Source organism: Megascapheus bottae, chromosome 7, assembly GCF_031878675.1.
Source record: "Megascapheus bottae isolate mThoBot1 chromosome 7, mThoBot2.hap1, whole genome shotgun sequence".
NCBI lineage: Eukaryota > Metazoa > Chordata > Mammalia > Rodentia > Geomyidae > Megascapheus > Megascapheus bottae.
In genome coordinates this window covers 6,015,794-6,039,211 of record NC_143515.1, presented here as the reverse complement: position 1 = coordinate 6,039,211, position 23,418 = coordinate 6,015,794, and the positions used below count along the sequence as shown (strand labels likewise).

Sequence of the window (23,418 nt, the reverse complement as noted above, 5' to 3'; positions counted from 1 at the left end):
CTTCTGAAGGCATTTGTTTCATGTACAGTGAACACATATCAGCTTTCATCTTTGCTCTCTTGGGGAGTGTGTGGGGAACCTCCCCAGGGTGCTGTCTTCTCATGCTTGAGCATAAGGCTCAGGAGGGACTCATGTAGGTAGAATTGCCTCTCCTTTCATGACCTCTGTCTCCAATGGAATAAAAGGACCTAAGGCTGAGGAAGCACAGTAATTTCCTGTGAGACACAGCATTGGAAGGCTAACAGGTAAACAATCAGTAAGAACTAGCTCGATTGGTAATAACGTATTCTCGTTTTTTTTTTTTCTTTGACTGTTTTCCATTTGTGGTTGAGTGTAGCTGTAGAATCATTGGATAGAGGGCTGACTAGAGAAAAAGGGCACGGGGACCTGAGAACTGGAGGTGAGATTGTGGTAAAGTGACGTGGGGTCTTACCCTCATGGGCTGTGGGCTTAATGATGTGGAATGCTACATTGAAAAACACAACCCCTTAGGAAAATATGGAGTATTGGGCTGGAAAGGCAGAGCTAGGCAATGGAAGATGTCACAAAGAGAGTGCTGTGTGAGCACAGATCTGGGGGTGGGAGGCTTGGACAGTGGCCTTAACTGAGGGACAGAGGAACCTGAGATAGAGTTCTAGAATGTTACACCTGGAAACTTAGGCTATGGAACTCCTATTCCAAGCAGATCTGCAGATGCTACAGGAGTTTGACTTGGGGCATGTTGAAGAAATAGAACTATATAGAAATAAATACAAAAATCTTGAGTTTAGCCAGGCTCTGGTGGCTCATGCGTGTAATCCTAGCTATGCAGGAGGCTAAGATCTGAGGACTGCAGTTCACAGCCAGTCCGGGCATGAAAGTCTATGAGACTCTTATTTCCAATTAACCATAAAAAAAAACCCTGAAGTGATGCTGTGGCTAAAGGGGTATAGGGTAGCCTTGGGATGAATTGCTCAAGGATACCGCCCAGCCCCAGTGTTCAAGTCCCACGACCCTTCCCCCTTGTGTCCCCCCCCCCAAAAAAAAATCTTGAGTTTCTGTGATTAGGGACAGCTGGCTTTGGGATCATCTTCAAAGTCTTCTCTGTTTGGGAGTTGATGACTTCTAGTGACTTTTTTATTTTCTCCTCTAGGATACAGCGGCCCGGACCCCAGATCTCTACTTCCAGTGTTTTCCAGAAGCTATTGGAAACTATGTTCATCTTGTGTATGTTGGCAGTGTGTGTTTCTGCCCTGACCACTGAGCTAGACGAACAAGCAGGTAAGAAGCAAGCTCTTCAGCTGGAAGAGGGCTAGCCTGGAGCTTCTCTGGGGAAAAGTTCCATGATTTTCTAAAAAGACAAGGTACAATATGTGCATGCTTTAGTCAGTAACAATGGTGCTCATTTGCTCAAGACCTGGTGTGTGTCAGTCCTATCAAGGAACACATCCAAGAGATGTCAAATTTACACTTCAGGCTGAGATTTGAGGATTGAGGTTCAAAATCCAACCCAGGCAGAACTGTATGATCCCCAATTAACCATAGAAAACCAGAAGTGGTGCTGTGGCTCAAATGACAGAGAGCTAGCCTTGAGCTGAAGAACTCAGAGACAGCGCCCAAGCCCCAAGTTCAAGCCCTACAAACTGACATAAACAAACAAACAAACAAATAAATGAATGGTACCTTTGAATTGAATCAGATAATTTGTCAGAACTCCGCTTTGTCTGAGATCTGCTTGGAATGTCAGCCAATCAAAAATAAAACCAAATTCAAAAGAGAGAGAGAGAGAGAGAGAGAGAGAGAGAGAGAGAGAGAGAGAGAGAGAGAGAGAGAGAGAGAGAGAGAGAGAGAGAGAGATTATCAGCAGTGAAACCGATTAGAGTAAAACTTAGAATTGATAAGTAGTTGTTAGCTTAGCAATCCTGAAGTCATGGCAACAGAGAGTGCATGATGGGTCTCCTAGAATGATTTTACATTGTTTGGGACATACAGCATCTTCAGATATTCTGTGTGACTCTCTGCCAGTGCCAGCTTCAGTCTGGGGTCTTGGACGTTGTGCGGTTTGGGAAGGGCTGGGACCTAAAGCCTGGTGTCTCTGTGGTCTCCCCATTCAGTGGCTTCGAAACCCTGCCTGTTTCATGGTAAACATTACAAAGCAGAATACAGACTGGAGGGGGAACCCGTGGTTCTGAAGTGTCCCCTGGTACCGTCTCAGTTAGAGGCAAATGCCAGCTCCCACGTCCTCCTGACCTGGAGTAGAAACAACTCTGCCCAGCTGGTCCCAGGAAATGAGCCACGAATGTGGCTTGGGGATGGTGCTCTCTGGCTTCTGCCTGCCTTGAGGGAGGACTCTGACACCTATATCTGCACAGTCAGGTAAGCCCTGGGGACAGCACTGGGGTAGCACAGCCACTGGCACAATGAACTTATGTGGGTATTTCATTAGCTTGGGATTTCCAAGTACCTAAATGAGACTCCTTATCGTGCTCCTGCTGCCCCTGGAATACCGGTCACTTAGACATTTTATAGCTCCCTCTTCTCCTTTGATTTATTTGGTCCTTGCTTAAATGCCCCTTCTTAGGGGCGAGCTTTCCTAACCATGCTAGCAGACACAGCATTCTCACCACCCCTATTGTTACTTTTCTTGATTACATTTTCCCATCGGATGCCTGTATGCTCCCCCCCTCTCTTCCATAGATCCATCCATATGGTAATGAAATAAGAAACACATGTAGAATCCTGAGTAGAATTTTAGAGTTGGGTAGGGTCTTAGGAATAAGGATTTCTCCAGTTCCAGAGTGCATGCTATAGAGGTGATTCTCAAGGCCACCATTCCTAACCAGTCTTCCCAACTTTTTGTCCTGTTCCTTTTGAAAAAAAAAAAGTAACAAAATAACTGGTGTGTGTGTGTGTGTGTGTGTGTGTGTGTGTGTGTGCGCGCGCATGTGTACACTGTACTGAGGTTTGAACTTTGGGCCTCATGCTCTTGCTCAGTAATTTTGCTCATGCATGGTACTCTACTACTCGAGCCACACTTCCACTTTTGCCTTTTTGCTGGTTAATTGGAGTTTCTAGGATTTGTTTGCCTGGGCTGGCTTTGAACTGATATATCTTCGATTCAGCCGGCTGAGAAGGTAGATTACATGCAAGAGCCGCTAGCTGCTGCCTTCACTGTTTTTAATTGAATGGCTTAGGACCATTAAGATCTCTGGCGTTGCTGTGTGACCATCTGCAGAACACTTCTGTCCTTCCATAGTGAAGTTCTGTCCCCACTGAACAACTGCCCTCCGTTGTGTCCATGAATTTCACTACTACTTTCTGTCACTATGACTGACTGCCTGCTCTAGATATCTTTTATCAGTAGACTCACATGTTTGTTCTCTGTGACTGTTTTATTGACAGCATGACTTGATGCCTTAAAGAGTCCTCTGCTTCACACTATGTGTCAGAATTTCCTTCCTTTACAAGGCTGAGAATTACCCAGAATTACATCCACCATTGCTTGGGTTGGTTCTGTCTTTTAAATTGTGCTCATAAGCCAATATGAATATGAGTATGCAAATATGTACTCAAATTCCTGTATCTAGTTTATTCATTTAGTTTTTTGACATATGTCTGTAAGAGAAGATGCTGGATCCTTTAGCACTTGTATGTTTAATTTTTTGGAGGAATTACCATACTGTTTCCCAGAGTGGATACATCATTTTACATTCCTAATGCTTGTTTTCTCTTCTGCTTTTTTTTTTTTTTTGCCAGTCCTGGGCTTGAGCTCAGGGCTTGAGCACTGTCCTTGGACTTTCTCAAGGCTAGCGCTCTACCACTTGAGCCTCAGCACCATTTCCGGCTTTTGTCTATGTGTGTGGTACCAAGGAATCGAACCCGGGTCTTCGTGCATGCTAGGCAAGCACTTTAACCACTAGGCCAAACTCCGGCCCCCTCTCTTCTACTTTTTATAACAGTTTCTAAGGAGTATGAAATGGCATCTCATTGTGGTTTTGAATTGAATGTCCCTAGAGATCAGTGGGGCTGAGAAATTTTTGGTGGATTATTTGGCCATTTGTCTTTCTTCTTTGGCGACCCATCTATTCAAGGCCTGTGGACCACTCCTCACTTCTTTCTCTCCATGTCAGCCCTTGGTCTTGAACTTCTGAGCCTGAATCCTGGATACTGTTCCTAAGGTTTTTGTTGTTTGCTTGTTTGCCCTCAAGGCTACCACTCTACCACTTGAGTCATAAATCCACTTCTGGCGTTTTGGTGGTTAATTTTAGGTAAGAGTCTCATGGACTTTCCTTCTCAGGTTGGCTTCAAACCACAATCCACAGATCTCAGACTCCTGAGAAGCTAGGAATCCAGGTGTGAGTCCCCAGTACCCGAGTCCTTTGACCATTTTAAAATTGTATTTTTGTTGACTTGTCAGAGTTCTGAATATTCAACCCCTTATCAAATATATGCCTTGCAAATATTTTCTTACATTCTGTGATTCCTCATTCACTCTGTTGATAATGTCTTTGATATACAATGTTTTCAATTTTCACTAATTTTAATTTATCTGTTTTTCTTTGTATTGCCTGTGCTTTGAGCATCAAGAATAACTGCCCCAACCAATGTTATGATTCCCTTAGAAATTCCTTCTAGGAATTTTACAGTTTTGGTCCTTTAATATAGGTTTTTGAAATGTTCTCAGTTATTTTTTTTGTGTACAGTGTGATGTAAGGTTTAGATTCGTGTGAATGTTTCACAAAACAAAACAACCTGGAAACATGGGTTTACTTTTTGGTTGTAAGTAGCTAACAGCATTTCTTCTGCATATGCTTTTCTCATTTCATTGCTTGTTTGGATATATATTGTGACACATTTCGTTGTGTGATTTTTATCCCACATGTAAATTTTGTCTTTATCATCTTAACGGATATATTATGTGTCTTAGGTAATTAGAAACTTATCAGAGATAGTTGAATTCTTTTCCCATCCTTTCACTATTTAATAATACGTACATATCCATTTTCTACATTTTTTTTCTTCTTTTTTGGCCAGTCTTGGGGTTTGAACTTAGCGCCTGAGCATTGTCCTTGAACTTTCTCAAGGCTAGAGCTCTACCACTGAGTCACAGCACAGCACCACTTCAAGCTTTTTTTTTTTCTGTCATGTGGTACCACCAAGGAATCAAACTCGGGTCTTCATGCATGCTAGGCAAGCACACTTACTACTAAGCAAAACTCCCAGCCCTTCCAGTTGCTTCTTGAAGAATAATATTGTAAGGTCTCACGTTGGTGATCTCAGAAGTTTCCTTGTTTGCTTCTTGGGAAAGGTTGAGGCTAGACCTTTGGCCCAATTGGGAAACTGGATCTTTCATTCCAGCTGTTTCTTTCTTCCTTCCCAAGGATCTGTTTGCATCATCCACCAATTGGCTTTAATTCTTCCAGATTTCATAAACATAAAGAGAAATTGCAATCAGACATTTACATTTATAATGAGACCTAGAGAAAGTGACATCTTCAGTGCAAATGGTTAGGAATGGAAGAATTTCAGTCAACATGAGCTCCAGTCCTAGAGTGATGTGTGTGTGTGTGTGTGTGTGTGTGTGTGTGTGTGTGTGTGTGTGTGGTGTGTGTGTGTGTGGTGTGTGTGTGCGTGTGTGTGTGTGTGTGGTGCGTGTGTGTGTGTGCATGCTAGTACCAGGACTTGAACTCAGAGTCTTGAACTCTTGCTTGCCTTTTTTATTACCCATGGCTGATGCTCTGCCACTTGAGCCATGCCTCCACACTAATACTTGCTGGTTAATTAGAGTTTTACAGATTTTGTTGCCCAGGCTGGCTTTGGATCTCGATCTTCCAAGTCTCAACTCACTGAGTATAGATAAGATTGTAGGTGTGAGCCATTGGTGCACAGCGTTTATTTGACTTTTATAGGAATTGGGGAAGAAAAGACTGAGAAATTGAGGAACTGTGGCAATCCCAATATATGCCATAGATCAACTGTGCAATGACACACATTTATTTGCATGTGGGAAATTTACCTGGCTGATTTTTCAGACTCTCTTTCAATTGCTCAATACTGGGCTTCAAATAGAGTAAAAATGACCCGTAGTTGCCATAATATTCTGGCATGTACAGTCACAGGATACAAGCCTGCCTTGCCTGTGATTTTTTTTGATCATGATACCTAGAACCCATGCAGACTTTCTGCTATTCAGAGCAGTTGAGGTGATGCTTCTGGAAAAAATGGCCTCCCAAGCTCAGTCAAAGGGGGATTACCAGATTTCTGTGTGAACAGCTTTGTGACTCTCGGTATGTCTACCAGGCTTGGTTTCCAGAAGTGCTGCCTTAATGTATGGACTTTCCCAGCACTCTGCTGGGCTCCCAGCCTGGCTGTGACCTGTCAGTAGCTAGGTACACTTAAGAAATTACTATACCTTTGTCTCTAACTTTTCTCATGAACATGTTATAACAATTCCTACCTTGTAGGGGTGAGTACAAATGAAGATATACAGCATAGTTCAGCATCTGTCTAGCTAACTTGGTGATAACTTTCAAGTACACACTGTTCATTAGCCTTGTTTTTGTATTTCTTCTACTTGAAGTAAAATCTTACATTTTTTTAAAGATGAGAGTAAACTTTAATTTTTCTGAGCATGAAATAATTGTTCCTCTATTTTATCCCTTTTGAAACCAGATATGGAAATTGAATATAGATATTAATCTTATATATTTGAATTGTTGTTTTTACTTTGGGGTAGTATGCAGTTAATAGCATTTGTTTTGTATATATTTTTCATATCTCATTGCTTCTTTTAGATATACATTGTGACACATTTTGTTGTGTAATTTTTATGCCAGATATTGTTTGTTTTTATCATCTTAGTGGATATATTATGTGTCTTAGGTAATTAGCAACTGATCTGAGATAATTGCATGTTTTCTATATGTTTTTTTACTTTATTTTTTGAGATTTGAGCCTAGTATCTCATGCAGGCTATGTGTATACTCAACCATTGAGTGATTACCATAATCCCTTGCTTTCCTAGCTTAAAAATTAGCTTTTGATGGTTGCAATGACTCATGCTTGTACTCCTAACTACTTGGGAGATAGAGATCAGGAGGACTGTAATTTGATGCTGGACAGGGCTAAAAGCTGATGAGGCTGTCATGTCAATAAATAAAGCTGGGTGTGGAGGGTACACACCTATATTCGCAGCTATTCAGAAAGTATTTTTTTCTGCAAGATTTGGCTTCTGCTGTTTTCTCAATACTAGTTAGAATTATTCTCAGTTTTGCTAGAATTATGGCATTGAAATTGTGGGAGGCCAACACACACACACACACACACACACACACACACACACACACACTTAAAAACAAAACTCAGAAGTTAATCCCTCCATGCAGTATTACAAACAAATGTATTGTTCTTAGATGCAGTTCTCACAGATTTCTGAAACTGGATTTTAGTTGGTAAATGACTCCCAAGAGAGGTTCAGGAAATTTTCCTTTTATGGAAAATGGCTCTTAGGAAGCAAGCTCTCCATTAGTATATGTTTTTCCCCACCATGGGTCATGAGGCTTGAACTCAGGGCCTGAGCACTGTTCTTGGGCTTTCTTAATGCTAGTGCTCTACCACTTGAGCCATAGCACCACTTTCAGCTTTTTCTGTGTATGTGGTACCAGGGAATCGAACCCAGGGCTTCATGCATGCTAGGTAGGCACAGTTCCACTAGGCCATGCTCCCAGCCTGACATATGGCTTTTTTAAGACCATGAAGCTGGCACACGTAAGTACTGGGTTCAAGATACTTGGGAAATGGAATGATTCAAGATCCTTTGAGAGGACTTGGGGATTCCTTAGTGGCTTTTGATGTCATTGGTATCAGGATGGTGAAGAATTAATTATCTGTTAAAGCACACACTAATTTCTATTTCTACCTAATTATGATGTAATTCTCTTTGTACCCCAAGGATTTAAAAGGAACAGAAACATCATTCTTACCAAGAAATGAAGATAAAGAATGTAATGGGACTGGAAAAATGATTCTTAATTTCATTTACCTTCTTATTTTGCCCTTGCTGGCTGTTTATTATGCCTTCTCTTTCCCTTCCTTTTAAATCAGAAATGTTTCTCAATGTGGTGAGATGTCCACTGAGCTCAGAGTTTTTATGAACACAAAAGCTTCCCTGAAGCTCGTCTCCTACGTTCAAATGGTGACTTTGTCTGCCTCTGGGATGTTAGTGTGTCCTGACCTGAGGTACTTCCTCCCTCACAGAACTGATGCGAAGGTTCGGTGGTACAAGGTACAACTCAAACACATGCCATTTCAGTACAGAATGCTTTACCAGCCACAGGAAAACTATATGAAGACCCACTTGTGAAGATAATCCATTGTTTTTATTCACATAAATTATATACACTTATATTTAAATATATGTACTTAACAACCAAAAACTGTCAAAAATGATTGCCAGGTGCCAGTGGTTTATGCCTGTAATCCTAGCTACTCAGGAGGCTGAGGTCTGAGAAACGTAGTTAGAAGCTAGAAAGTCTATGAGGCTCTTATCTCCATTAAATCTTTCTTTTTTTGGCCAGTCCTGGGCTTGAGCTCAGGGCCTGAGCCCAGTACTTGGACTTTCTCAAGGCTAGAGCTCTACCACTTGAGCCTCAGGAACACTTCCAGCTTTTTCTATGTATGTGGTACCGTGGAAACGAACCAGGTCTTTGTGCATGCTAGATAAGCACTCTACCACTAGGCCAAACTCCCCACCCTGTTTTCACTTTTTAAATAGAAGAACATTATATTTTATACCTAGGGATCAATAAGTAAAGTGTCCATACATAAAACTTCATTGGCTGGCACACAGACATCTCTGTTTCTGCTTTCACATGGCATGGTTATGGTGGAGATGATGCAGATTGTGGCCCATAAAGTATTTGGCCTCTCAGTATGCCTATCAGGCCAAGTGTGTGTTGGGGCCATATGCCAATATTCTCTATAGCTTAGTTGTAGACAGCATCTTTTAGTTTAGGAAGTTAATTCAGAAGACGAACAATAGGTTTCACCTGCAGAGGAAAAAGACCAGGTTAGCAGAAAATATATTTGGATTAGAAAATGTGTGACTTCCTCAGCCTTGGCCAACTTATTTCCCTTCTTGAATTTGTTACTTGTTGTAAGAAGGCAATTAGAAAATAATGCTTAGTAAATCAGGGCAGCTGTGGCTCATGTCTACAATCCTAGATACTTAGGAGGCTGAGATCTGATGATCAAATTTCAAACCTAGCACAGGGACAAGTCCATAGACTTGCACCACTAACTAACCACCAAAAAGCTGGCTTAAATGGTAGAGTGCTCAGTGATATCGCTTAGGCCCTTAGTTCGAGCCAGTGCTAATACATATATATATGCATGTGTATATATATTATATATGTATATGTTATATAAAAGGTTTTTACAAAACTTTTTTTACAAATTTTTATTGTATTGACTCCAAATACTGCACAATGTTTAAAGAAATTACTGCCATGTTATCTATTCTGATTATTGTTATCAAATATAATTATGAGCTTCCTAGATATTTTCTAAAGCCAGAAGGAAGCAGTTAGATCACAAATGTATTTGTATTTTAAGTCTGTTTTTTCAAAGATGAGTTCATTACTTTTGTGTTTTTGCAAAAACAAATATGCTGCATATATTGTGGATTAGCAAATCCAGTTGCTATATTTGTTTTATATTTTTTTATTGACAGATTCCTTTCTTAAGCTGAACATGGTTGGGTATACCTGGAATTATAACACTTGGGAGGTTAATGCAGAAGGATCATGTATTTGAGGCTAGATAGTTGTGGTGGTTCACACCTGTAGTCCAGGTAACTAGGGAAATGGAGATTGAGAGAAGGGCAACATACACAAAAACAAATCTGTGAAAACCCTATTTCAACCAATAAAAAGCTAAGTTTGATGGCATGCACCTGTCACCTTATCTGCAGAAGAAATATGCAGAAGAGGAGAGAGGTCCAGGCTGACTTAGGCAAAAAGTGAGTTGAAAAATACCCAAGCGGAAAAAAGGCTTCATTTGTGGCTCAAGTGGTAGAATGCCTGCTTAGCAAGTACAAGGTTCTGAGCTCAAATCTCAGTACTAAACATTTTTTGCCAGCGTGGGTTCCTAGAAATATACTTTCTCAAGACATAAAGTAAAACAAAACTCTAAAACACCCTTTTCCTAAGAATACTGTTAAAGAGTAAACATCAGAGTAACTAAGATTGTAAACTCAACACTGACTGATAGTGATGTGTTCAAAGCTATTGAGATACACATTGCATTAATTACACTGTATTAATGTTGTACAAATACTATATCAGTAACATATTTGTGTTAACATATTTAATATACCAATAATATAAATAATAGATGACATAATGTAAATATTAATATAATGCTATAATAAAATATTAGAACAGCTTATATTAACAATGTAAAAATAAATTTTCACTTAAGGATTCTGTCCTTTTGGATGAAAACAATAAGAAATTTCAAAGTGTGGGAATTGGCAAACGCTTGATCATATCGAATGCATCTATGGAGGATATGGGTTATTTCAGATGTGTCCTGACGTTTGTCCTCAGGGGCAGGGAATACAACGTCTCTAGGAATATTGAACTTCTCGTCAAAAGTAAGTACTGAGGTCTGCATCCTTCCCTGTCCAATGATAAATATAAACACAAATTTAGGCTCACATTGAAGCCCTGTATTGTCCTTAGCATGCAAAGGAAAATTGATACATCAACTCTTCTAAAGGATGCTGAGACATGTAAATGACTCTTTGAAAGATATAAATCATAAAAGATTAGGAAAAAAATCTGATCCCTGGGCAGTTAAAAGGCTAAGACGGAGGCATAAGCTCACCACCAGAGGGGGCCAAACACTGGTTTCTAAAGGAAGCATCTTCAGAAGTCCAAAAGGAGGCTGGGACTTCCAGCTGGGGCTGGAATCAACCTCAGATTTCCCTGAGGTGGGAAACAGTGGCTCAGGACTGTAATTCAAGCTACTCAGGGGCTGAGATCTGAGCGTCACTGATGGAAGCCACTCTGGGCTGAAAAGTCCTTTACACTTTTATCTCCAATTAACCAGTAAAACACAGGAAGTGGAGGTATGGATCTAGGGGTAGAGTGGTAGCCTTGAGTGAAAAAGTTACAGGACAGTGTTTGGTTCTGGAGCTCAATCCTCAGCACCAGCCAGAAAAATAAACAAACAAAAACAAAGCTTCCTTGGCCTTATGTGCTATTATTCTAGGATACAAGGATTTTATTGGACCTTCACCCATAAAGCCATACATATACAGTAGAAATTGCCTTAGTGTTTTGTCATCTGTAAGATGTGTCTAGTCTATATGTTCTTGTTTCTGCTTTCAAACATTTCTCTCTCTAAATATGTATTATATAATATATTTAATATATGCTATATAATATATGTAATATGATATCTAGGAGAAGGGACCCAAATCTAAACATGAAATTAAATTTTTCGTCTCTTACACAACCTGAAGGTAAAATGTAATGCAAAGTTTTATATTAGGTACTAGGTTCCCTTTCTTTTCTTTGTGTGTGTGTGTGTGTGTGTGTGTGTGTGTGTGTGTGTGTGTGAGAGAGAGAGAGAGAGAGAGAGAGAGAGAGAGAGAGAGAGAGAGAGAGAGAGAGAGAGCGAGAGAGCGCACCAGTACTAGAGATTGAACTCGAGGCCTGGGTTCTGTCCCCTAGCTTTTTCTCTTAAGGCTGGTGCTTTACCACTTGAGCTATATATCTACATTTGACTTTTTGAAGATTAATTGGAGATACACTGTAAGAGTCTTACGTACTGTCCTTCCTGGGATGATTTTGAACTGTGATTTTCAGATATCAGTCTCCTGAGTAACTAGGAGTACAGACATACACTACTGATGCCCAGCTTCTCTCTCTCTCTCCCTCCCTCTCCCTCTCCCTCTCCCTCCCCCCACTCTCTCAATCTCTCCATTTCATTCTCTCCTTCCCTGTCTCTGTCTCTCCCTTTCCCTCCCTCCCTCTTTCCCTCCTTCCTTTTCTTCCTTTCTTTCCTTGTTTTCTTTTCTTTCTTCCTTTTTAATTTTTTTTTTTTTTGTCAGTCATGGGGCTGAACTCAGCTGTCCCTGAGCTCTTCAGCTCAAGGCTACCACCCCTTGAGCCACAACATCACTTCAGATTTTCTAGTGGCTAATTGGAGACTCATGGTCTTTAGTGCCCAGGCTGGCTTTGAACTGAGATCCTCAGATTTCAGCCTCCAGAGTAGTTAGTATTACAGGTGTGAGCCACTGTGCCTGGATTCTTTGTTTTCTTTCTATGATAGTTCTTGCTGCCTTCAAATTTGATGTAAAATCCAGGCTGGCTTTGAATGTACTCAAGCTGGCTTCCAACTTATAATCTACCTGCCTCAGTGTCCTGAGTTATAGGGTTACAGATATGCCCACAACACCCAGCCCTATTGTTAGCGATTCTATGTGCAAAAATATTTATGCTGTGGAATTTCTTATTTTTGGCCTCATATCGACACCCAAAATGTTAGCGTTGTGGAAGTACTTCAGACTTTGAAATTTTTGTGTGAGGGAGCTCATCCAGTACCAGAATCTATTATAATTGAAAATAATGTTGGGAACAGGGTTGTCTGGAGTTTGCCATTTTCAACGTTTATTCCATACCTTCTATATAAGTAAAACTTGGGACAAGGAGCATAAAAGTATGTGACTGAGTTCTAGACTGTGCCCTGGAAAATATGCCATGTCTTATATACTGAATAGCTGGGTTATGATGTGTCTCATGTACTCAATAGCTGACACAACTGGAACCATTACATTAAAAAATTTTATTGTTAGGGTGATGTACAGAGAGTTTGCAGCTCCTTTTCAATGTAGAGTATCACTACTGAATTAGTTCACACCATTTCTGTGCTTCCTTTTAATTTTCCCAAATAGAATGCACTTACATACAAGACAAAAGGTACAAATAAGTGAGAGTGTGACACGGTTCAAAAAGAAATATATCTATTACCTGACTTATGTAACTGTAACCCCTCTGTAAATCGCTTTTACAATAATTTTTTAAATTCATTGACCATAAATAAGATCAAAGATGGTGACAAAAGGGGAAAAACCAGAAAAAAATCACAAAAATAAAATAGAAAAATCTCTTGTTTCCATTTCCTGGAGTTCGTTTCAATAAGCCTCATTTTATAAGGTCATATGCACACAGCTATTGAGCCTTTGTGATCCTCTCCTAAGAATAGCCTCCTTTGGTCGTACTATGTGAATATTTAGAGTTCTATTTAATTTATCGTGAATAAGTATATTTTTTTCTGTCTTGAGACCTATTCTAATTATTATAAGTGTGGGAAATATGCAACTTATGTTTCTTTGAATCTGGCTTACTTCACTTTAGTAAAATAGTTTTTCAAGTCTTTCTATTTCCTTATGAATGGGGAGATGTCATTCATTTTAATGGAAGCATAGAATTCCATTGTGTGTATATACCGAATTTCCTTGATCCACTGAGGGGCATGTAGGTTGATTCCATGTCTTGGCTATGGTAAACAATGCTGCAGGAAGCAGGTGACACTCTTTGAAAAGAAATGTACTCATTACCTGACTTATGTCACTGTAATCCCTCTTTATATTATCTTAACAAAACAAAGAAACCAATGCAGTGCACATGGTTCCACTGGTAGCTTTAGTATGACCTGGTTTGTGGTCGATTGGATAAATGCCTAGACCTGGAATTGCTGGGTCATAGGGAAGCTCTATGTTTAAATTTTTAAGGAGCATCCCTGCTGCTTTCCACAGTGGTTGAACAAGTTTGCATTCCCACTAACAGTATAACAGCATTCAGTTGGAATGCTTTAGAAAAAACTTCAGAGAGCCCTGAAAACAAATTAGTGTTAAGTAATTGGTCTATGAGCTGAACACTCATGGCTCATGCCTATAATCCTAGCTACTCAGCGGGCTGAGACCAAAGGATCACCATTCAAGGGCAGCCCAGGCAGAAAAACCTGTGCGATTCAGCTCCGATGAAACGGCATAAAACCGCAAAGATTTCTAGATCAAGTGGTAGAGCACCAGTCTTGAGCAAAACAGTCAAGTGACACTGAGGCCCCAAATTCAAGCCCCAATACTGATATATCCCCTCCTGATCCCCAGGAAAGAAAAATTTCTCACAGAGAATCCAGAGGTCATTTTTATCATCAGTTCATATATGCCATGCATCTATAGATTATAGTTCTTTTCCTGTGATCAATCATTCACTATCTCCCCCCCCCCGCCCCTCCCCCTAGTGACTGAGCCTTCCCGTGCCTCTCCACAGGGTCTGCTGTTCTGGTTGTGCGATACCACACAGGTACACTAGGGGGCGCCACGCCATCCATTGCACTGCCATGTTAGCCTGCTGCAGCACAAGAGGCCTCTCCAAATGTGCTCCTGAGCCAGCTGCAGCCTCTTGACCTGGGTGCAGCACAGGCAAAATCCCAGGTCCCAAGCCTATCTAAATTGGAAACTGGACTTTCTTCGTGTGCTTCACCCCCAACTCTGAAAACCATTTTGATCCTAGAACCTGGAGGCTTTTCTCTCTCCCTGTATAGCCCAGTCAGTATAGTATCCCAGAGCAGGGTAAGCCCATGGCGTTCTAGGGAACATTCCCGCAGCTCTGCAGGCTGCACCATCATCCCCTCGCCTGTTGCTTACTCCTGTGGGGATTTTGAAATGTTCTGTGGAAGAAATGAGCGTGATGAGGCCAGCTGAGGGAGAGCACCAAGTCCTCACTCACCCTCAGATGCCATTTTTTGGACCATTTTTGGGCGCACAATTCACTTAAGTTGGTTCTAACCCCTTAATAGCCCTTAGACAGCAACCCCTGCATCTCCAAAGACTGTATTTCTTTAGTTAATGAGATATCAGTGGCCCACTAGTGGAGTTGTTACTTAGTGTGGGAGTGGGTTTAATCTTACAAACAGGTCATTTAGTTTTTTAGCCCCTGTGGCAGTGTGTGTGTGTGTGTGTGTGTGTGTGTGTGTGTGTGTGTGTGTGTTAGTGCTGGGGCTTGAACTCAGGGCTTGGGCACTATCCCTGAGCTTTTTTTGTTCAAGACTAGCACCCTATCCCTTGAGCCACAGCTCTACTTGTAGGTTTTTGGACTAATTGGAGATAAGAGTCCATGGACTTTTGTGCCATGGGTAGTTTAAACTCCAGTAGCTAGGGTTATAACCATGATCCTCCAGAACTTGGCTCCCTGTCGCTATTCTTATAGAAGCAATCTTCTGTGGTAGGCACGTTGGAAGGGGAGTGGAAACCTTTGAGGATAGTCTAGCCTGGAGATACCATCCATGTGCATTCAGGAAGCCTGGGAGGCCAAGGGCTGATTGTTTATCTCAGAGCAAAGAACAAAGACCATCTGTCACTGGAATGCGTAACTGTCGCCTTTTCCAGTAATGTCTCTTCTCTGCTGGGAAAGCATTGGCCCCAAGCGCACAATTTTGTGAGGAGATGGACAGCGTTTCCTTCGCCAGAAAAAGGTTGATTAGCACAATGACCGGCTACATGGTGAAAGATAACTTAATTAGCCAAACAATGGGAGTGGAGTGTCAGCTCAAAATGAAGGGTTCCCTGATGGAATCTCTCTTCCTTACAATTTCCTCAGAAAGAAGAGAGGAAACTATTCCTGTAATTATTTCTCCCCTCGAGACTGTCACCGCATCTCTGGGTAAGTCCTGCAAGGACTGTGTGCACATACCTGTGATCCCTGAAATCCCAGAGTCAAGACTCGGAGTGCAGTGGCTTGGGACCACACCATACCATACCTGCAGCTCCTTTGTGGGGACCATGTACCTGGGTGAAGACCTTAGAACCCCAGTGGCTGAGCCTGAGGGAACAGATATAAGGAGGCATTTTTCCCTGTCAAATATTGTCATGAATGATAGTTTTTGAAATCGGGAGTCCTTTGTTTCATGAAAACCCTACTTCTAAACTTCTAAACACAAGGTGATGTTGCATAGCGGTTCATAACAAAGGATAGACAGCACGAATCTATTACAGAGTGATCACTTCTAGTAGATTTAAAATAATTCATGTGACTAAAGCTTGGTGGCGCTCAGCATCTCTCAAAATTTGTAAAAGAGCAGGCCACCGGTGGCTTGGATCTGTGATCCTGGCAGCTCAGGAGGCTGAGATCGGAGAGTCCTAGTTCAGACTAGGACTAGCCAGCTCAAGGAGGAAGTCTACGAGACTCTTGTCTCCAATTAACTAACAAAAAGCTAGAAATAAGGCTGGGATTCAAGTGGTAGCATACTACACATGAATGACAGAGTTCAGGGACAAGGCCCAGCTGCTGAGTTCAAGCCCCAGTACTGGCACAAGAACTAAATATGTAAAACTAAAAAAAAAAAAATAAAACAAAGTGGAGTAGATGGCCAGAGACAGTTTCTTACTATCAGGAACTGATCAGCTGTTTGAGGGCCTTGGTCAAAATAACCATTTAAGAGTTCATACTTTTCAGTCCATTTTGGCTTAGGCTATCCCAACCTTCCTACTTGTTGGATAGACCACAGGCCACACTAAAAGCTTTCTGACATGCAGGGAAGAGATCGCTGTGTGCCAAGCCTGTCTAACCATGTCTAAGAATCACAGTTAGATAAGGGGCTCCTGCACTATCACACTGAAGACTGCAGAGGGTACTGTTCTTAGAAAATGTATTTATTATTTTACTTGTTTATTCACTTATTGGAAGCATTAATTAGAAACAAGTGCCATCTTAAAATGGAGAGTTTTTGGGGGAAAGGTTACACCTGACCTGTGACCAGTTGCTGAAACTTTATTTTTTAATTTTTTGGGAAGTCTTGGGCCTTGAACCCTGGGCCTGGGTGCTGTCCTTGAGTTCTTCAAGGCTACTGCTCTACCATTTGAGCTATAGCGCCATTTCTGGTTTTCTGGTGGTTAATTGGAGATAAGAGTCTCATGAACTTTAGTGCCTGGGTGGCTTTGAACTGGGATCTCAGCCTCCTGACTAGCCAGGATTACAGGCATGAGCACTGGAACTGGGCTGGAACTTTTTAAAAGTAACTAGAATTACTTGTAGAAGAATTCAAAATGCCCTGTAGGAGCTAAATGACCTTAGTGAGGCCATTCACATATTTCTGGATTTTCACCACTGTGAGGACTAGTAGAAGGTTCTAGAGGCACATGATAAATATTGACTTTTGGTGTGAACACAATTGTTTGAGGAAACTGAATTTCCTTGTGACAAAGGACTTGGCAGTGAGGAGGGGGGCCGGGCAGACAGGAAGGATTTCTGGTTGGCTGAGGGATATGAGTTGCTTGGTTGCCTTTGTTTCTCACGGACTCCTTTTTTGGTTGATGTATTATATCTTGCCGTGCACAGGGTCAAAACTGACAATTCCTTGTAAAGTGTTTCTGGGACCAGACAAAGACCCCCCCTTTGCCTACGTGCAGTGGATGGCTAACAACAGTGAAGTCCAGAGCACTGACCCTGGAGGCCGGTTAACGCAGGGGGATGTTCGGTATGTGGTTTGGCAGATCTCCACACTGTGCACTTTGCACTTCCTTTAGGAGACAGTGTCACATTGGTTTATCAACACGACACACTGCAGCGAATGGCACATTCCCGATTTCCATGCTGTTTGGTTTCAAACTTTCTTCAAACTGAACTTCAAACCACCACTGGTGGCTCACCCCCGTAATCCTAGCTATTTGGAAAATTGAGGTCTGAGGATCAAGGTTCAAAACCAGCTGTAGCAGACAAATCCAAGAGACTTTTATCTTCAGTTAACCAGCAACAAAGCCCAAAGTAGAGCTTTGGCTCAATTCATAGATCAGCAGCCTCACAGAGAAAAAGCCAAACAACAGCAAGAGGCCTTGAGTTCAAGCCCCAGCGACTGTACACACACAAACACACACACAGAGACACACACACCAATCAAACTATATCTAGACCTCTAGGAATGAAATTAGAGTCGATCGGTTGAGGGTTGCCTTTTGGAGCTGTTTTGAACATGTTCTTGTATTTTTATTTTTCCAGGTTAAAAGTATTTGCTAGTTAATCCAGCTCCTTGTCTTGATCAGCCAGCCATCTTACTCTTAAACTTTCTCATACACCCTTATAAAGGCTCTGAGATCTAACTACAGTATTTGTACTGTGGCCTCTTTTGATTTTCAGGGAATTGTGGGCTGTCCCAGTTTCCTAAGAAGGCTGATAATAAGAGAAAGATGAATTTAGTTCTTATACACTTCTATGCATTTTTCTATGCATGTGGTACGGAGGAATTGAACCTCAGGCTTAGTGCATGCTAAGTTAGCACTCTACCTCTAGGCCAAACTCCAGGACTATAGTTCATTTTTTTTTTTTTGCCAGTCCTGGGCTTGGGTTCAGGGCCTGAGCACTGTCCTTGGACTTTCTCAAGGCTTAGCACTCTACCACTTGAGCCTCAGCACCACTTCCAGCTTTTTTCAATGTATGTGGTACCGAGGAATCGAACCCAGGTCTTTGTGCATGCTAGGCAAGCACTCTACCACTAGGCCAAACTCCCGGCCCCTCTGTTTCATTTTCTTAAAGGAACAGATTTCCATATTTGTCTTCTCTGGATAACACAAAACAAATTCTAGTGGATTCACTCCATGATGTTTTTGAGACTTCACTAGGGCTTGAACGAGAGCCCACACTTTTGCTTAGCTTTTTAGTCAATGCTGCCTCTACCATGGCTAGCTTTTTGTGACTTAATTGAAGATGAAAATCTCTATGATGCCTCGCTTCCATGGTAGCAAGGAAGTGTCTTGCACTTCTGCCAACGTGATACCCGGCATCTGTTCTTGCTGTAGTTCCTAGTCTGCAACTCTGATCTGGACTTGAGCGAGTGGAATGAGGGATGCAGTGGGGTAAACACTGCTGAAGATAGCATCCTGGAAACTCCCTACCCTTCAATATATGAATAAGTTATTGGTAAGAGTGAGGTTTCCCCATAATAGACTTCTCTATTTTCACTACGGGGCACATTAACAGTATTTAAAAATATGAACATTTCCATCTAAATGAAAATAAAAGGGTAAGTTCTCGTTGTGACAAATAGCCTATTACCGTAAGCAATGCCTTTAACAACACTCTGGCCTTCAGAAATTCTCCCAAATAGTGGGATAGGAATGTGACTCAATAATAGTGTGCATGCCTCATGTGCATGAAGCTCTGGGTTTGATTCCTCAGTACCATGTACACAGAAAAGCCAGAAGAAGTGCTGTGGCTCAAGTGGTAGAGTTCTAGCCTTGAGCAGAAGCAGCTCAAGGATAGCGCCTAGGCTCTGAGATCAAGCCCCAGAGCTGAAAAAATAATTCTCCCAAATGATTCAAGAAAATTATATGTCAGTTCTCCTAACTTTATCAAACTTGTAGTTAGTTTAAATTTGAGAACGTTTGATTGTCTAGAAGGTAAGAGCTACACTTGGTAAACCACATTCCATTTGGTATAGCACACTTACGTGCATGTTTTCTCACCCAGGGAATATTCAGAAAAAAATGAGAGCTACATTGAAGTACCACTGCTTTTTAATCCGGTCACAAGGGAGGATTTGCATACAGATTTTACCTGTAAGGTCTATGGTGTACAGAGTCATCAGGTACTACATACCACAGTCAAAGAAGGTACGCCTTTGGGGCATGCTAATGGGCAAACAAACTTGTTTAATGGTCCACAGATGCAACACAGAGCTCCATGATCTTTATGTGATTTTCTTTCTTTCTTTCTTTCTTTCTTTCTTTCTTTCTTTCTTTCTTTCCTTCCTTCCTTCTTTCTTTCTTTCTTTCTTTCTTTCCTTCTTTCTCTTTCTTTCCTTCCTTCGTTCCTTCTTTCGTTCCTTCCTTCTTTCTTTTCTTTCCTTACTTCCTTCCTTCCTTCCTTCCTTCCTTCCTTCCTTCCTTCCTTCTTTCTTTCTTTCTTTCTTTCTTTCTTTCTATCTTTTTTTCTATCTTTCTTTCTTTGCCAGACCTGGGACTTGGACTTAGGGCCTGGGCACTATCCTTGGGATTTCTCAAGGCTAGCACTCTACCTACTGAGCCATAGCACCACTTCCAGCTTTTTCTATGTATGTGGTACCGAGGAATGGAACCCAGGGCTTTGTGCCTGCTAGGCCAGCACTCTACCACTAGGCCAAACTCCCATTCCCTCCATGTGCTTCTTCAACAAACCTCCCACACTTTGATTGATTAGAGGTTGGACACTGATTGATTAAAAAAAAAATTTAAGTTGTTCCAAGCATAGTGGCTCAGCCTGGCAATCACAACTAGCTGCTTGGGAAGCAAAGACCAGAGATGGAACTTCAAGACTACCCTGGGCAAACGAATTCACAAGACTCCGTCTGAACCAATGGCTGCATGTGGTGGCATGTGTCTATGATCCCAGCTACTAGCCTACCAGGCTAGTAACATTGTCACATATTTCATATGAGGGAATCCAAAACATAAATTCAGTAGCATATTCAAAGACACATTCTTGGTCTTGGAACTAAAATTCTAGAGTTCATACTATGATATGTCTCCATTTATAAAGACTATGAAAATTGCCCCTTTTTGTGAATCGTGGGGTTTGAACTAGGCCTGGGTGCTGTCCCTGAGCTCTTCAGCTCAAGGCTACAGCCCTACCCTTGAGCCAAGCCCCACTTCCCATTTTCTAGAGGTTAATTGGAGATAAGAGTCTCAGGTCTTTTTGTGCCTGGGCTGGCTTTGAACCTTGATTCTCAGATCTCAGCCTCCTGAGTAGCTAGGATTACAGGTGTGAGCCACTGCGCCCAGTGAAAACTGCCTATTTTTAAGTTAGCTGATTAATACTGTGATTTTCCTGAAGATCCAAATAGAGTTTTATTCCGATCAGATAAGCATTTATAAAAACAGTCAACTAAAAGAAATGCTTTCTTTTTTCTGCTCATGGTATTGGAACCTGAGGAACAATTTTAATAACTTAGTAGAATCAATGCTTCTCAAAGCCTGCTTTTCCAAAGTGCCTGCTCTTCTCACTTGGTCTTAAAACGTTTAAACACCAATTTCACTTCCCATTTGACTTATCATAGCCATAACATAGCCAAATTCCATGAAAAGTATTTCTTTTACATTGGCTTTACAGGTATTGATTGATTGGAACCATTTTGTTGAGACTGCTGATCTTGGTTATGAAATGAAAAGTCCTTTTTTTTTATAATCACACCTGGTTTCTTTCTTTCTTTCTTTCTTTCTTTCTTTCTTTCTTTCTTTCTTTCTTTCTTTCTTTCTCTCTTTCTTTCTTTCTCTCTTTCTTTCTTCCTTTCTTTCTATCTCTTTCCTTCCTCTCCCTCCCTCCCTCCCTCCCTCCCTCCCTCCCTCTCTCTCTCTCTCTCTCTCTCTCTCTCTCTCTCTCTCTCTCTCTCTCTCTCTCTCTCTCTCTCTCTCTCTCTCTCTTTCTCTCTCTCTCTCTCTCTTTCTCTCTCTCTTTTCTCTGCCAGCCCTGGGGCTTGAACTCAGGGCCTGGGAACTCTCCTTGAGCTTTCTCAAGGCTAGCTCTCTATCACTTGAGCCATAACACCACTTCTGGCTTTTTCTGTGTATGTGATACTGAGGAATTGAACCCAGGGCATTGTGCATGCTAGGCAAGCACTCTACCACTAGGCCATACTCCCATCTCCTCCATGTATTTCTTATCTGTGTAGTATTATAAGGCAAAAGAACCCATTGGAATGTCAGATTGAGAACTTGATAATTCCTGTAAGCCTGAATAGACTATGCCAAATAATAACTTTAAAATGTGGAATTCTCCATTCTTGTTATCCCAGTTCTTGGAGGTTGAGGCAGGAAGATTAGGAGGCCAAAGCCAGCCAAGGTTAAATAGGAAGAGTTGCTCTCAAAAACAAACAAACAGTGTAATTCAGGACTCATTAACAATGTATTTATTAACACTATATTCTCACATTTGCATTTTTAATATTTTTATTTTTTCAGTCATTTCCTGTGTTGTACAATACAGAGATGCCTAGATGTAGAATATGTAATAGCAGTTCAAAAGAGTGGTCTTGATGTGACCAGATCTTGATTGCAAGCCTGCTCCTTTGTTTCTTTGTTTAATCATCACACTACCCAGAGTCCTGGAAGAGGGCAGGTTGTTCCTTGGTAGGGTCACAGATGGAAACAGATCACATCTGAGACACCCACTGTGCACAGTCCGGGAACACCTGCCCCCTACCTTGCAATGTTCTTGGTAACAGATTTTATCCTACCTTGTTTGTTTTCCTAATGCCACCAACGTCATTCTCAAATAGCCTTTTTTCTGGCATTAACACTTCTCAAACCAGCGCACATTTACCAGGAAAAAAAACTTCCAGTGTGTGACCTGTTTTGCAGTGAGTGATGATTCTGTCCTGACATCTCTTTCTTTTCTCCACAGCCTCTCCCACATTCTCTTGGAAAATTGCACTGGCTCCACTGTCTCTGGTCATTTTGGTTTTGGGGGGAATGTGGATACACAGATGGTGTAAAAGCAGAGCTGAAAAGCATATGGTCTAGCCACACTAAGGACTCTCCAAAGACTTTCCATCCTTCTCATGTACAATAAAGGAAATAGAGTCGTGCAAACTCACCTGTGTCATTACTTATAGAAGCACTGCACCTTGTTGAGGGACTACTTTTCTCAGAATGCTCTGTGTTTGGAGTAACAAAATGAAATAGTACATTGTTTTCTGAAAATCAGAGATAGGAACTAAAGTGCTTATGGGTGGGTGTGAGTGGCTCTCTGTCGCCTTTGACCTTCTTAAAAAAATGAGCTGGGGCTGGGGTTACAGAACAGTGCTAGTGTAACATGGGTGAGGTCCTGAATTCTATCCTCAGTGCCACCAAAACTCAACAACCAACAGCAAAACGAAGCAATGACAAAATGAGAATGAATCGTAGGAAGTTAAAACGTGTTTTTTGAGGGAAAGTCAAGAAATAAGGACACATGAATGCAGAGAGAAAAGGTGGGCAAGAATGCTCATAATATTCAATGTACATATGTAAAAATTGTTGGAGAGTTGGGAAGAATGATGGAAGGTGACAATGACAAAGATGCATTGTACTCATAATGTTATATGCTGAGTTCAAGTCTCAGTACCATACAAACAAAAAACAAAAAACAAAAAGAATACCAGTAGATTTGGCTTCTGGTTTGGATTATTTCCTGGTTCACAGACAGTTGCCCAATGGCCCCATCTACTAATCCCATTGCATTTGGGAATAAAGTTTCCTTATATGAATTTTAGGAAAAATTAAAGAGTCTGGTACCATGAGTACCTTAGGAGATATAAAAACACACATAGGGGACACATGGAGAAATGATAGTTTCTGGAATCATCAGAGATGTAACTCAACTGTCCAAGAAAAAGATCAAAGCTGTTAATTCATTCAGAATT

General features: G+C 41.3%; 1 protein-coding gene across 1 annotated transcript; it reads left to right on the top strand.

Annotated features, from left to right (window-relative positions):
• Positions 1–1,132: 1,132 nt before the first annotated feature.
• Positions 1,133–22,597, top strand: Il1r2 (interleukin 1 receptor type 2). Its single transcript, XM_090336086.1, has 8 exons — positions 1,133–1,260; positions 2,094–2,355; positions 8,083–8,263; positions 10,459–10,633; positions 15,651–15,713; positions 17,388–17,526; positions 19,512–19,654; positions 22,419–22,597. Exons 1-8 carry the CDS (start codon positions 1,194–1,196, stop codon positions 22,535–22,537), a joined length of 1,149 nt encoding a protein of 382 aa, XP_090192212.1. The 5' UTR covers positions 1,133–1,193; the 3' UTR covers positions 22,538–22,597.
• Positions 22,598–23,418: the final 821 nt, after the last annotated feature.